A 15,994-nucleotide genomic window follows, 5' to 3' on the forward strand; every position below is an offset into this window, starting at 1 on the left:
CATAACCAACTTTCCACAGATCCGCCTTAGCACTTCCCCGACCCCAATGGGTCGGACTCCTGGTTGCTTGTCAAGTGGTACTAACCTTGCAGCTAGAAAACCCTGCAACGATTGATCATTTATTTGTTGGGTGCAAATTTTCTTTGTGACATTTGCAATGGATGATCGTAAATCCTTGCCACACTCTCCATACATTTTCGATGTCAGCGGCCTTCTCCATCCATCAGCATCAAAACCAGAAGGACCCGAACCACCTTGTGTTGCCAATGCAGATTTTAGTACCATTTGCTCATCAATAGCATCAAATATTATCGGATTGATGCGTTGAACAGGGCCATGCAGTAGATTGTAATCATTAGTATTTTGTCTTTTGGGATGCTTCTCCTTCAGTGTTGCAATTGTCGCATCGTCTAATGGAAGCACTCCTCCACTCATATTGTTTGTAAGCAATTTGATTGCGCCATGCACATCACCTCTTTCCATTTTCTCCTTAAACTGTTTTGAGATTGTTTCAATTGTTTTCTTCTCCATAATTTTTGGCAGTCTTGATTGTAGTGTTTCTGCCTCATTCACCAACGCATTAATCTCCCCTCCATGCCATAAACGCAGTCTTCTTTCCAGTTCGGGTATATATATTTAACACAGTCCTGGGTCTAAAAATTCACTGCTAAAATAACTGTGTACGAAATTTAGCCAGGGTTTTCACTCATTTTGCAAGTAACTTATTTAGAATATTTAGGAGAATTTAGATTTTAGCTCCTTTTGTAGGAGATTTTTTAAATAGGTGGGGAAAACACATACATATTTAGGAGATTTTAGGAGAATTTGACATTGGATAACTGATGTAGAATATAAAAAGTTTTGACCTAACTTGGTGCAAAATCTGTTAGACGTGATGTTTTTTTTACAATGACAGCACTAAGAACAACTAGAGCACTGAAAAATGACATAGATCAGACTAGACCTAGACTAGGCTAGGCATGTATTCATGTGAAAAAAGCTGGCCAATATTCGCGACATTGGGAGAGGAATTTTCACATTAAATACACATCTTGTACCAAAGTGTATAAAAATACTAGTTCATTAAAATGAGACATGTGTAGTTTTTTCGCTGTGTAAACAAATGACCACCTTGTATTTCAACACTTTTTCCACTTTTTCTTACTTCTTTCTATTATATATTTTTAGGCTTTAGTTCAGGTGCATCTGTTTAGTTTTCAAGCTACAAAAACCTTATTTCCAATATACTAAGACAAAGGCACCCTTTCAGCCACAGAGTTGGCAAAAAACCTTCACTTTGTAAATGCTTCCGAAGCTGGTACTTTTTGTATGCGTACGTTGGGTGAACTTGCACTACTGAAGCTCTCTAACACGTCTGCTTTGTGACGCTGGTGCTCACACTGGGACTAGATTACCCTTGAGGGGGATTTAATATGAGCGGGTAAATGTCACCATAGCCCTGGGTTCACCCTGACTTAAACAATTTAACAAATTGTCTGTTTTTCTGTTTTGTTTATAAATGGGTTAACAACAGAACTAATAGGGAACTCTTCTGTAGCCAGTGGGATGCAGGAGTATTACCTTAGCTAGGGTGGTCGTGAGAGTAAGGAGAAACATTGGAAAGTTAGACAAAACGAATTGTGTGGATGTGTAGGCAGATTGGTTATCCGCATTATAGAACAAGATGCGCCGCAAATTGGAAAGGCCCGAAATATGGTATATTTTGTTGTATTTAAAAGCAGGAAAAACACATCAGTACACTACTCTATATATTTTCATCTGAAATTAGTGTCTCAATAACGTCAAACACAACATTTTCCCCCTCTTTAGCTCAATGTGTCCATTGTCACTTTACTAAACATAACAAGTTCGCACATTGTCTTTTTTTATATAAATTTACGATGAATCCGTTACTGTTGTTCGGGTATATACATTTTCATAAAAGTTTTCTGGTCTTCTTCTAATTCTTCGAGGATGTTTTCGTACATATAACTCAGTAGGTCTGGTGGTAGTTTCGTATTCTCCTGGAGTGTCACTATCGTCCTCCTGCTCCCCCTCTTGGTCAAAGTTGGTTGCTTTAAGCTTGGATAAGAACTTAAAGTGTCGAACTTTGCGTGTGATAGTGTGTCCCGGTTGGCTTGCCGTCAATTTTGTACTTTGAATTCCTGTGATACAGTATGTTTTTGGATCAAAAAGGCTTGAAAGCTTGTTGCGTTTCGGTTGTTTTACCAGCACGTGGTCGCCTTTGTTTATAGCTGTTTGCCGAGCATGGAAACGGGCGTCAACATACGTTTTCATTTTAAGTTTTTGTTGTGCATCTCGGTGTGGTGCTTCCTTGATGGCGTCCCTGTTCGGTAGGTTGTTAAGACTGGGCAATTTCCATCTAACTTGTCGTTGAATTAGCGCTTCAGCTGAACTTACTCCGATTGTTGAATGCGTCGATATGCGATAATTTAACAGGAAATTAAACAGTGAAATTTTCCAGACTTTCCTTTCTATTGTAGCAATTTGTAGAGCTTTGTTAAAGTTGCGCATGAAATTCTCGGCAGTTGAATTTGCTTTCGGATGTAACGGTGTGATTTTGTGATGATCTATTCCTTTAGCGTTTCTTTAGCATGTAGCGTTTCTTTGCTGTGGAATGTACCGTTGTCAAAAATGATTTTATGAGGGAGTCCATGCGCTGCAAAAATTTTACGTAGAGCTCCCAAAGTCGGTACAGCAGCTGGTCTCTACTTCGGGAAAGCGTGTACGTTGGTCTATTTCTACCAGTAAATGCAAGCGATTTGGTAACGGTCTATGTTTAATGTGTGCCATGGCGATGGTGGCAGGGCAGATGGTTTTAGTGGTGGCGGTGTGTTCATTCTTGAGTTCGCAATACACAGTGAACAGTTCTTGCAGAGTGTTTCGACTTGTTGGGTAATATCCGGAAAATAAATTTTATCACGCAATATGGACTTCGTTTGTGTCATTTAAAGGTGTGTTTCTTGAGCTAGTTTAAGCATTCTGTGGCGTAAACTGGTCGATGCTACAATCGGATTTCCTCTAAGTATAAAGGATTCGTCGTTGTTGCAAGCGAACTCGTTGCGTATTTTGTTATAAAGGTGAAGCTCGTTACCGTTACAGTTGGGATATTTGGTCGATATCGTATTTATTGAATACCATTTAGTAGAGCGAATTAGTTCTTTCAGACATTGCAGGGTCGGGCCATTTTTCGTGTGCAATTTTATCTCGTCTAAGGTAATGGCTATCCGTTCTGCATGCTTTTTTGTAAAATTTACGTATTCTTCGCTGATTTTAGTAGAGTTTGTATGATTGTCAGGAACGGTGCGTCAGGAATAATAGTCTGCCGGGTTGAAAGAGCCATTAATGTGACGAATATTGCAGTTAAATCCTTGCAGACGTAAACACCATCGTTTTATACGTAAAGGTAAAGTTGACTTAGGATTGCTGAGTAATAATACCAATGGTTTGTAGAATTCTAAAGACTGAGCCGAGTACATACAAGGAAAACTTTTCACATCCATGGACAATTGCTAAACATACCTTTTCTAATTGGCTATAACGAGATTCTGCATCTGACAATGCTCGGCTTGAGTATGATAACTCGATAGTGACTATGCAGCATGGGTGTAGGCGCTATGTTGTTTATTTCTTGAAAGGTTGTGCTCAATAGTCCTAATTCAATTGCGAGATTTCGGCGAGAAGGGTCGACTGATTGTTCGGTGCCTGACGTTTGTCCCATTGGAAATTATCCAATTCAAGTTCTCGTAAACCAAATAACTTCTGGTGAATGAATGCGTCTTCTAATATGCCAATATGCTCTTTCTCCTGAGGATGTACATGTTGATATTCCTTATGGAAGTTTGGAATACCAAGAGTAATGATTAAAAAGATGTTTTTTAATAACTTTTCTTTCATTTCAATTGTTTTAAGTCTACTGGTTCGAATTGGGTTGTGTTCGTGCAACGTGTTTTTACCGAAAAACATTTCAGACATTGATGATCTAAAAGGAACGTTGCAAGTCGGAGTTATTACGGCCCCTTAATCCGGAAGTTACCATCTAAGCAATCTATGGTTCCTGGTATTGTGTGTACACAAAGATTTTTTCACAAATACTATCGTCAGAAAATTTTACAGAAATATATTTTTTCTAAACAATTATTTTTAAATGAAAAATTCAACTTGTAAATTGTCTTTTTTTAAAGTAAACATGCTTTTTTAGCTTCGGTGGAGTTTTTGTGAAAGTTTATGTAGCCTGATCCTTCTTCAATAAAAAAAGTTGAAAAAGCTAAATCATTTTAATTGACTTAATGAATGTTATCATTTGTTTTTTCTTTTATACGTTTTTGTTCGCTCACATCGACACAATTCATTTTGTGTTCAGCTTTCCAATGATTCTTTTGACACTCTTCACTGCATTGGTAAACTAACTTGCATCGTGCACAACGTTTGAAACCTTCTTTTTCAAATAGACAATTTATACACCAGTTTATATTGGTGGCCATTTTATGTGGAAAAGAAAGTTTTGTCAAAGCTAAAAGATTTTCTGATTTCTTATGAAATTTAATAGAAACAATCAATAATGTAAAATCTTTAGTTTTTATACTGTTTGCGTTTGAATAGAATGTAATTATTACTGCTAAGAATTTTTTTGTTTTTACTTTAAAGCAGCATCTGCTATAAAACCAAATATTTATTATTGAATAACATTTAATAAATAAAGAAATTGCAAACCTGGCAATATTTTAAGGTCTTAGGATGTGTTTTTATAAGACTTTTATTCAAAGTTTACGAGAACTTATTGCAACTTATTACAATGAGCTGTTTCCTATGTATTTAGTGAAACAAAAATTGCAATAAACTTTTTCTTGAAATGTTTGTTACGCCTATACTTACGTGCGACACGGTTTTCTGTACTTAGCGCTCAGCCTGGTTTTAATTACCGACTATTTTCTGTTTTTCTATTTAAACCGTTGCGATGAAGCTTTAATGAAAAAGGCTATTACAGCTAAGTGCATGTGCAACACGGTTTACATGGTTTCACAAATAATTTTTGAACTTTCTCGGCAACATATTCGCAAAAAAAAATGTTGGCAACTGGTTTTTGCTATAACGAGATAACAAAGGGTTGTAAAGTTTACAGGCATTCCGGGTATAGGTATTTCCGTATCCCAAGTTGGCAACCAAATAGTTTTATTAACGAAACTATTTACATCCTAAATTTTAGGTGAGTATTTAAGGATACGGTAGACACTTGGTTGACAGGTTGACTCTAAGGATTAAGCATATAAAAACACGAGGCGCTCCCTAAAAAGAAATATATTCCGGTATATTTTCAACATACTAACGTGTCAATAAAACTAGACACACGTAATATCTTTAATAATAGCCGTATTTTGTGTGTTCAAAAGGGTTACCGATATTCCTTTGATCTTTATTCGAATTTTTAGAAACCAGGGGGTTGTTTAATTGGAAATCTTATGATTTATCAAAATAAATTACAAAAATTAATTTATTTCCTTACATAATTTAATTAATTTTATTGATAAACCTCTAATTTAAAAAACAAATTAAGTGATTAAAATGAATTCATTATTTAAATGCGCCATTTTTAATAATAATTTACCCCCTTGACCTTAATCGCCGATTTCGCTCAGGAGCCACAGAAAACAAATAGGATGGTTTTACTGACAGTTTACCTGGCTTTGTTTTGACCGCTCGCACGTATATACCAATCAAAACGCCTGATTCTTTGAAAAACCAATCAAGACTTTCGCGGCCTGGGCAAACGAAGAAACATGAGGACCGAAACATGATGGCCATTTTAGTTTTTAAAGTAATGGTGGTCAGTGCTGTTTGTAAGTCTGTTTCACCTTTTTGTCTTCTATAAGCTTTTTACTTTTGTAACATTGGTTTTTTGTATGTTCTAAAATGTTAAGATAAATATATTGTCACGTTTTTTAGCTACGTACAGATCTTAAACGCACCAGTTTTAGGAGTTTTTGGCTAGGAACGAATATTCTATTAGCTAATAACCTAACTTTTTACTAACTTTGTTTGGTATAGGAGGTTTTTCTCCGACCCATCATTTATTTTTATGTCGAGGATGTAGCTACTTAGCTAGCTCATATATTTACCTAAAAAAGTGAGTGTATAAAAATTCAGTTTGGCTATCAATATGGCAATATTCTCAGCAATAAAACTTATGCCAAATGCAGTTTAGCTAGGTAGCTACATCTTTAATTATTTTCCTTAAAACTTTTTTTGCAAGTAAAATAGCTGAGCAATTGCTTTAGTTGGAGGGGTAACGACAGGCTGTTTCCTGTGTTGTCATTTTAACCGAAGTTGATAAAGTTTTTTTGGAGAAGGGTACTGTTCAAGTCTGTTTAACTGCTCTTAAGCGGTTAGGTCAGTGTTAACAATAGCCTGTTTTTTGGAACAGGTTGTTACGTCTATGTAGGTCAGCCCACCGTGGCAATTAATTTTTAAACTTTCTTGGGAATCACGCCTGTACAAATGTGCAACAATGTTTACCTGGACTAACCGCTTAGCCCTGTGCAGGAAGCGAAGGACTGTTTCTTGTGTTTTCATTTAAAAAGAGCCTACAAGAAAGTTTTTTTGAAAAGGGTATTATCCCTATACACCTGTGTAACACCGTTTAACTGTACTAAGCGCTCAGTCCGGTGTCACGATTAAGTTTTTAACTTACAAAAACTTATTCCACAAAATAAAATAATATTTACCGATTGATTTTGCTATGACGGAGTCACAACGGTTGTAAACTGTGTTTCTATTTCAGCCTTTGTTGCGGGAAAGTTATTTTTTGAAAAATATGTTACAGTCGCAACGCTATAATGGTGTGTGCGCTTCACGTAATTTACGACATACTGCATACCTGCTCCACCTGTCTGTGTCGAACAGTTTGCATTCCTTTTTAAGCGCCCCTAGGGCGTTCAGCAACAGTTACTTGTGGCTCATCCCGGCGAGTCGACGCCGGGTTTCCCGGCTAGTCTCTATAATAATAGCCGTAATCCGTTCGTTTGTTAGTGCGTCAAAAGCGACTTTTTTCAACAACGCACGAAATACAAAATACGAGAGTTTTATATAATTGACCAATCAGAAACTAAAGCTCTTTATATTTCTTAGCAACGATTTTTACGTTATCGGTCCGAAATTTGGCAAGCAGATTGAACCAGCTCATTGTTTGAGAAAGAAAAGTTTCTTAACTGTTTGCTTTAATTTTTCTTTCTGATACTTCTATTTGTATTCTAACAAGATTGCAGTTTCTTTTACTTTTGGGTATTTTTTTTTATTTGTTTACATGTTTATTTACCTATACTATATAGTTAGCTAGCTAGCTAGTAGCTAAGCTACCTATTCAGCCACCTAAAGATTTGTATTAGTTTTATTTGCCCCTTACTGTCATGTTCTCTAGCCATATATTAATCTTAAACAAAACCAATTTTAAGATTCTGGCTACGAACGTAGATGTTAGCTAACATTTCTGATTTTTGTGTTAACTTTGCCAATCCGATTTTTACTTGGTTGTGAACTGGGGTTAGCTACCTCTAGTTAAAATGTAAAAGTAACCAAATACAGTTGGCTGCAACAGAATTTTTAAGTAATCTTTTTCATACTAAATGCATTTAAGTAATTAGCTAAAATTTAGCAAAAGCCAAAAGTTTAATAATGAGACACAAAGTACCTGCGCTATGTGCCTATCCCGTGTTGTTAAACGACGGTCTGTTTCCTGTGTTTTTTTTTAAAATGAAGTATTTTGGAAAAGGCTATTAAGCTTATAGGCATGTGCGACACATTTTACTTGTACTAAGTGCTAAGCTCAGTGTTAACAATGGACTGTTGTTTTAGAAAAGGCTGATACGCCTAGAGCATGTGCGATGTGGTTTACCTGTACTAAGGGGTCAGCCCACTGTGACAATTACTTTTTAAACTTTCTCGGGAATCACGTCTGTACGGGTGTGCAACACTGTTTACCTGGACTAACCACTCAACTCCGTGTTGGTAATGGACTGTTTCTTGTGTTTTTATTTAAACAGAGTCTGCGAGAAAGTTCTTTCAAAAGGGTATTGTCCCTACACGCCTCTTCAACTCTGTTTAACTGTACTAAACGCTTAGCCCGATGTCACGATTAATTTTTTAACGTTTACTGAAACTTATTCCGCAAAATAAAATAATATTGACTGATTGTTTTTGCTATGACGGAGTAACAAGGCTACTTAGAATTTCACAGGAACAGACATCATTGTAGATAACAATTAAAAGTCGAAAAATAAAAAATTGTATATATGTTGATAAAACTTTCTTTATTCTGTCAATATCACGCTTTTGATTGAATACCAAAATTAATGGTATAAAACCTTTATTAGTTCCCTGCTAACTTTAACTGTATTTAAGCTTTTTTTAAAATTGTTTATGGAAATTAATTTATAGTTAAACTGTGGAAGAATCCACTTAAAAACGTTTCAAAACCTATTGTATGCTTCTGATCACAAAACAATTTGTTAGCAATTTCTTAAAAAAGATACGAACTTTGAACAAAATAGACAACAAAAATAACAATGGTAATTGCCATTTACCGTACATTAATCATTCATAACAAAGCATGCAAATTCCCTGTGGTTTAAAAACCTCTCACAGTAACTAACGAAATTGCTTCATTTTATTACATGATGTGTTTCCAGCCAATTAAAAATGTAAACAAAAGTCTTATAATACAGAATATCATTTTTGGGGAATGCTTTATAGGCGCTTTTAAGGGAAACTGTAAAAAATATAATCGACTTTGCCAGTGACAATAATAGACTCAGGTAAAAATTCGTAATGACATTTTGTTAAACGAACATGTTTATAGAACTGTTTACAATTTTCATACCAAATATACCAAAAAAATAGATCAAGACAATTTGTACCTAATGTCCAAATAGGTATTTTAGACATTGCTTGAACGCCAGACTCAAACTTTGCTGATCTGAAATGTTAAATCAAATACTTGGTTGCTTCGAAGTAAACAATTGAATAATTCCGGCTCAGAAATATCAATGATATTAATAGCAAAACCATGCACGTCAAAATAATATTCTAAAAACTTCTCGCGATATTGCAACGCCAACATATCTGTACTTGCATTCCATGGATAAACAATGTGTGTATCCTTTCTAAAAAATTGCATCATACTGGCATCATGACAGCCTTTGAAAAGTTCCATTAATTTTTCCTTTTGCTTTGCGTGAACTTCGGACCGATTTTCATACTCAAGAATAAACGTGCCGTACACAATCTGTGACCAATTCATAAAATGCATAGAATGGATTGTTTCTTCATTAGAACAAGCCTCTGCCAGTGTAAAGAAAGTTTCCTTCTTCATATAGTCAGCAACGTTGTTCCAGTCAATATGATCTGGTTGCAGCGAGCAAATTTTTTGAATTGCTTTTTGGTTGTTTAACTCTACTGTCATAACATTCAAACTACATTCCACTTTACCTTCTGCAATGAGTTGGATAAACGATGTCAGTTTGGTTTTGTAGTATCTTTTGATACTTTCAAGAAAGCTGCCAGCGTGTTCCAAAGAGTTGCTCATACTGAAAGTAGCTAAAAAATGCTCTGCGGACAGTTGGTAGTGTTCAAATGGAGGCGTTCTGGTAAACATCGTGACGTTACCAAGACATTGTGACTGCAATTCACCAAATATTTGACCTGTCAACTGATAACGGCAAAATTCCACACGATCTTTTTTATACTGCAGATTACCTGCAGCTAAGAACCAATCGTTCTGTACATATCCCTCAAACCATCTTCTTTTTGCATCCGCCAATGACAACTTCGTCTTCATCCAGAGTTGTATCAACTCTTTCAAGCGTGTCTCTTGGGTCGATTTCTTCACGTTACAGCATGCAGCTTTAAATTCCTCCAACGTTCTTTCGCTCCAGCCAGTTGAGAACCAAACTTCTAAAATTGAATCCAGACTCGCTGGCGTTTTTATCATCTCGTAAATCACAAGTGAACGTGCCACACAAATTTCTGATTGGTCAAATCCATGGAATATCAATTTGCCACCATTTCCTATCACATTCCCCATCATAATTTGAAGGAGATCCACATAGCCAATGAAAACATATGTCTTTCCAAACTTAAAAGATGTTTCCTTGATAGGTGCATTTCGAAATATTTGATAGCGTTGTTTAGGGTAATTTCTCTGGGCACGACTTTTATATATATCGCCGGCTTTGGGTCACTTTGTAGGAATTTCATTAACTGAGACGAATGGTCACCATACCTTTTTATAAACATACCGACGTTCCATGGCACATTATCCAAAACAAGCTCTTGCAAAGGATACAGCTTTTGGTCATTAAATGCGTCTTTTAATATGCCAACATGTTCTTTTTCCTGTGGATAATTTTGTTGATATTCCTCCTGGAAGTTTGGGATATCAAGATGTACACGTTTTCTAACGCATGAAGGCATGTATTCCAACAATTCTACTATTCCTTTTTCAAGTCGAGTGGCTTGACTTGGGTTGTTAAGTTCATGCAATATTTTTTCTGCACTTGTATTAACTTTATTTTCACCCATTTTGCTACATTTTATTTTATGTTGTTTCCAGTCAGTAACCTGGCATTCCTTACCACAATACAATCGCTCTTTACAGCGACCGCAGTGATATTTTGCTTCTTTTGATTTGCATCTGAGACATGTAGACATTTTCGATCCTGCTGATCTAAAAAAAGATTGAAATTTAAAGTTTATCTAAAGCTGATGGCTAAATTGTTGTTATAAATTTCCGCCAAAGTTTTTATAATAGCAAATCCTTCATTCTTTTATGGGTTTTATTTGCTTTTGAATCCTTAAAAATTTAAGTAGTGGTAAGCCGCCAGAATTTATTCAAATAAAGTATTTAAAGGAGAGGTCATTTTAAATTACAAATCAAGTAAGTAACTGTACACATCCGCTAAGTGGAACACGCAAGAAATCGGAAAATATGCTCGAACAAACCAATGTTAGAATTAAGCAGCATTAAATAGACGAGTTTAATAATAGCCAGGTGGAAAGAAATTTATTCAAAAGAGCAGATGTTTAAATTGAAGGCACGCGAAAAGTAGCGGAGGTTTACTGTGAGTAGCTACAGCCCCGACATAATAAAACAGAAACGCGGGCCAAATTCGAGAAATACTAACCGCAAGCAGCAAAAAAAACAACGCGAACTCTGAACTTGTCAATGTTTATTGCAGACTTAATGAGGAATTCCACTCAACAGGCACAACGTATCGAAGAGGGAAAATTAATACTTTAAATAAATTGACTAATATTTTATACTAGCCGGGAAACCCGGCGTCGAAACGCCGGGGTAAGCCACCAGTCAAGGTGTGACCATGAACGCCCTGAGGAGTGCTTGATAAGAGTCTTAAACTGTTCCACACGGTCAGGTGGGTGCTTTAGCACAGGTATGCAGTATGCCGTAAATTAAGTAAAGCGCATACATCATTATAGTGTTGCAACTGTCACATATTTTTTCAAAAAGTAACTTTCCCACAAAAAAAGCTCAAATAAAAACGGAGTTTACACACCGTTGTTACTCCGTCATAGCAAAAACAATTAGTCAATATTATTTTATTTTGCGGAATAAGTTTCAGTAAACGTTAAAAAATTAATCGTGACATCGGGCTAAGCGTTGAAGAGGCGTGTAGGGACAATACCCTTGTGAAAAAACTTTCTTGCAGACTCTGTTTAAATAAAAACACAAGAGACAGTCCATTACCAACACGGGGTTGAGCGGTTAGTTCAGGTAAACAGTGTTGCACACCCGTACAGACGTGATTCTCGAGAAAGTTTAAAAGTAATTGTCACCCCTTAGTACAGGTAAATCACATCGCACATGCTCTAGGCGTAACAGCTTTTCCAAAAAAACAGTCCATTGTTAACACTGACCTTAGCACTTGGTACAGGTAAAATGTGTCGCACATGCCTATAAGCTTAATAGCCTTTTCCAAAATACTTCAGTTTAAATAAAAACACAGGAAACAGAACGTCGTTTAACAACACGGGATAGGCACATAGCACAGGTACTCTGTGTCTCATTAATAAACTTTTGACTAAACTTTTGCTAAATTTTATATTACAGTAAAGTGGTAGCTAACTACTTAATTGCATTTAGTATAAAAAAGATTACTTAAAAATTCTGTTGCAGCCAACTGTATTTGGTTACTTTTATATTTTAGCTAGAGGTAGCTAACCCCAGTTCACAACCAAGTAAAAATTAAATTGGCAAAGTTAACACAATAATCAGAAGTGTTAGCTAACATCTACGTTGGTAGCCAGAATCTTAAAATTGGTTTTGTTTAAGATTAAAATATGGCTAGAGAACGTGACAGTAAGAGGCAAATAAAACTAATACAAATCTTAGGTGGCTGAATAGGTAGCTTAGCTAGTAGCTAGCTAGCTAACTATAAAGTATAGGTGAATAAACATGTAAACAAATAAAAAAAATACCCGAAAGTAAAAGAAACTCCAATCTTGTTACAATACAAATAGAAGTATAAGAAAGAAAAATTAACAAAATCAAAGTTTGTTTGTTCTTATTTATCTTCCATTTTTGTGTTCTGGAACCAAGGTTGCTACTATCGCATTCGAATATTAAATGTAACAAGAAAACAAACAGTTGCTGTCGAGCATAAATAGTTGGTATTAGTTAGAAATATATTTATAAAGAAAAAAAACGTACGATGATATAGCGTCAGAAAGAGAACTGATTGGAAATGTACCAGACAATAGCATACATTTTCAATCCGTTCTCTATCGGGCAAAGCGAAATTTTCTTATCGGAGTAAAAAACTGATTGAGCTTTTATCCAGAGACGCTAGCTAGCTGAGAAAGCCAAAGAAAGCAGGTGTGTTGTTTAGATTAACTGGTAAAGAGATAAATTTAGGTTGGAACGATTTTTTAGCCGTTTTAATTTTCAAAACTCAGCTTTTCCTTGAATATTTAGTTCCTTATTGTGTCTTTTCTTTACGCACATTGTATAAGAATATATTCTAAATATGGTCAGAATTTATAAATATTCTTAGAAAATGTCCAAGCTCGATGGTTTGTTCCAAATATAAAAATTTATTTGATGCACAAAATCTGATTATAAAAGTTTACTTTCTTACTGCTTAGTAAACCAAATTTTCCGTTGTTACTGTTTTTAACACTACAAGGTGGGGTGATAATTTAAACTTAACAAAGTTTAAACAAACTTAAGTTAATGTTTGCACGATCCTTTCAAGTATTCAGTATTCGAATCTTAAAATTGAAAACGTTGCATTGTTATTACGCGCGTTTGCATTTGCGCTATTTTTTTAATAGGGTAAAAAGACAATGATCTGACCTGTTATGGTCTAACATGTGACTATATTACCTTGCTAAGTTTAACCGTATCTCAGTGCCGTATAAAAATATCCGAAAGATTTTCTGCGCAATCGCATGAAATCGTTGCAACGTTTCAAACTTGCTTTTTACATCCTGGAATGTGTGCTTATACCCGCTAAATTTCGCAAGAGTTTCGCGAAATGCTTTTAGCTTATCATAGTAGAGTAATAAAAATCTGATGTATGCAAAAGGTCTGGTGACACCATCAAAAACACTTCGTGGAAAGCACAGAGATTAGGTGTCTTACAATTTATGTGTTACAAAATTTGAGGTTTAAAATTTTTGGATAAAAGATAGAAGTAATTGAAGTTTGTAATTCAAAATTTTGTGATCAACTTTTGTTAGGGGGGGGGGGGGGATATGCAGTGTTACCAAAAAACTATTTTTTCGTACGATTAGGTTAGATATTTTGTATAAACGTTTATGGGAGAGATTGAGATGAGACCGAAATGAGCGGTTTTTCTTGCCATTTTACATATAAACAAAATAATTGATTTTTGTTAATTTTGGACTTTGATTTGATTTGTGTTAAAATATTGGTAAGAAAACAGCGCAAAATATACCGGAATAATTTAATGTTCTTATATTTTTTTTCTGTGTCGTTAACTGTTGATTTCTTACATTTTACTGTACGCAATATATTAATTAGCTGATTTTGGTATGTGTTGCAAACTGTATATTCATGAAAAAATTTCGAAAAATTTAGAAATTTTGCAAGGACTACCGCCTTAACGAAATATGTTGGGGTGTTTGATTGCCTGTAGCATACTTTTTTCCTGATGTACTTTTGCAATTTACCTTTTTACTATGTACATAATTAAATAAAACAGATTGTAAAATTCGCACTGCCGTGTGTTTACCTTTTGATGTATGTGTGAGAAATAAAGTAAATTCTTCCACGGGCATACATCTAGTAATAATATTGTTTTACCTAGAGTAAGCGAAATTGATATTCAACAAGAATGGGCATGCAGTATCACCATATATACGCTACATCGCAAATATTTAATGTGTTGATCAAATCAAAACAAAATTCTTAAAATGTAAGAACAAAACAAGAAATGTAGGCTGAACAGGTAAACAACATAAGAACGCGTATGACTAACCTTCAAAGTACGTGACCTCTTTAAAAAGAACTTTTTTGTGTGCAAAAAACAATAAGCTTTCCGAAACTTTTATGTTAATGGAAATTGACCTTTAAATTGTTCACTTTTCGCCAATAACGTAAGGCTTAACGTATTTCTATAACAATTGTTGAAAAAGTCGACTAATGTTTTAATTATAATCTTAAAAATTAATGTACACAACCTATTACATTACAACAATAATATTGTTTTAGCAAATTTGATATTCAACAAGAATAGGCATGCAATATCAACAGACATACGCTACATCGAAAATATTTAATGTGTTGTACAATCAATACAAAATTCTTAAATTGTAAGAACAAATTAAGAACTGAAATACAATTAAAATATAGGATCACGTAAGACTATCTCTTAGAGTACGTACCCGCTTTAAGAAGATCTATTTTCTGGTTAGAAAAAAATTTACTCTTCGAAACTTAGTCACATTTGGATACTATGGAGGAGAATTAGATGGTTCATGTTGGCACACTTGGATAGCCTAGACTATCCTGTTTAGTCGCCCCTTGAGTTATGGTGGTCCAAATGTGATCCGATTTCCCCCGGCTTTTCCTCGAAGATATCAGTGACTAAGGCTTTCTTATTATTTTATACAAGAGTTTATTAAGTAGTACCTTTTATATAAGAAGTTGTATGTAAAGAAGCTAAATCAAACTTTAACTTGCTTAATTTCGATGTGTGTTTTCTCTTTCAAACTTTTTCCTTGCTCTTTTACATCGACACAATTTGTCTTGTGTCCAGCTCTCCAATTTTTCTTTTGACACTCACGGCTGCAGTAACATGCTAACTTGCATCGTGCACAACGTTTGAAGCCCTCTCTGATTTGACAATTTATACATAACTGCATATTGGTAGCCATTTTATTTGGAAAAAGAAAGTTTAATTAAAATCTCAACATTTTTTTTTATTGCCACTGACATTGGATAAACAAGATTATCAGTGAAAAGATTCTCGATATTTTAACTGTATATTTACTTTGTTTTTTTTTCATCAATTCTGAGAATTTTTGCTCCTAAATAAACAACGTTATCTAAAGGTAGGCGAGACAATAAAAAAACTACAAGCAAGAAAAATACATTTTCGTATTTTAAGATAGGTACAACGTAACAAACACAAATCAATATAGAAAATGTTGCGGAGAGGTTGCCAAGGCAAAGGCATTAAGCACGGCAAGGAAAGGGCACTGCAATTTTATATTTTATGGGAAAAGTTTCTGTGAGAGATCAAAAATTAATCGTGACATCTGATAGGCGTAACACATTTTCCAAAAAACCTTTATTGCAACTTCGCTTTAAAAAAACACAGCGGAAACAGCCCGTTGTTACCCTGGCTAGCTAAAAATCAGAAACCAGTTACGTTTATTTTGCAAACAAGTTTTCATGACAGTAGGATAAATAGTTCTTATTATATGTTCTTACAAATAG

At 35.0% G+C, this 15,994-nt stretch overlaps 3 protein-coding genes across 3 annotated transcripts; all 3 read right to left on the reverse strand.

The window, feature by feature from the left end:
• Positions 1–830: 830 nt before the first annotated feature.
• Positions 831–4,428, reverse strand: LOC130649143 (uncharacterized). The gene is made up of 2 exons (XM_057455369.1): positions 4,359–4,428; positions 831–4,003 (listed from the first exon to the last, which is right to left on the reverse strand). The coding sequence occupies exon 2, from the start codon at positions 2,533–2,535 to the stop codon at positions 1,897–1,899; it is 639 nt and encodes a 212-aa protein (XP_057311352.1). The 5' UTR covers positions 2,536–4,003; positions 4,359–4,428; the 3' UTR covers positions 831–1,896.
• Positions 4,429–8,467: 4,039 nt separating this feature from the next.
• Positions 8,468–15,772, reverse strand: LOC130649312 (uncharacterized). Its single transcript, XM_057455571.1, has 2 exons — positions 15,185–15,772; positions 8,468–10,738 (listed from the first exon to the last, which is right to left on the reverse strand). Exon 2 carries the CDS (start codon positions 10,097–10,099, stop codon positions 8,975–8,977), a length of 1,125 nt encoding a protein of 374 aa, XP_057311554.1. The 5' UTR covers positions 10,100–10,738; positions 15,185–15,772; the 3' UTR covers positions 8,468–8,974.
• On the reverse strand, positions 10,149–11,503 carry LOC130648567 (N-lysine methyltransferase SMYD2-like). The gene is made up of 3 exons (XM_057454619.1): positions 11,499–11,503; positions 10,311–10,738; positions 10,149–10,162 (listed from the first exon to the last, which is right to left on the reverse strand). The coding sequence occupies exons 1-3, from the start codon at positions 11,501–11,503 to the stop codon at positions 10,149–10,151; spliced, it is 447 nt and encodes a 148-aa protein (XP_057310602.1).
• Positions 15,773–15,994: the final 222 nt, after the last annotated feature.

The sequence above is a fragment of the Hydractinia symbiolongicarpus genome, chromosome 7, assembly GCF_029227915.1.
Source record: "Hydractinia symbiolongicarpus strain clone_291-10 chromosome 7, HSymV2.1, whole genome shotgun sequence".
In the NCBI taxonomy this organism is placed as follows: Eukaryota; Metazoa; Cnidaria; class Hydrozoa; order Anthoathecata; family Hydractiniidae; genus Hydractinia; species Hydractinia symbiolongicarpus.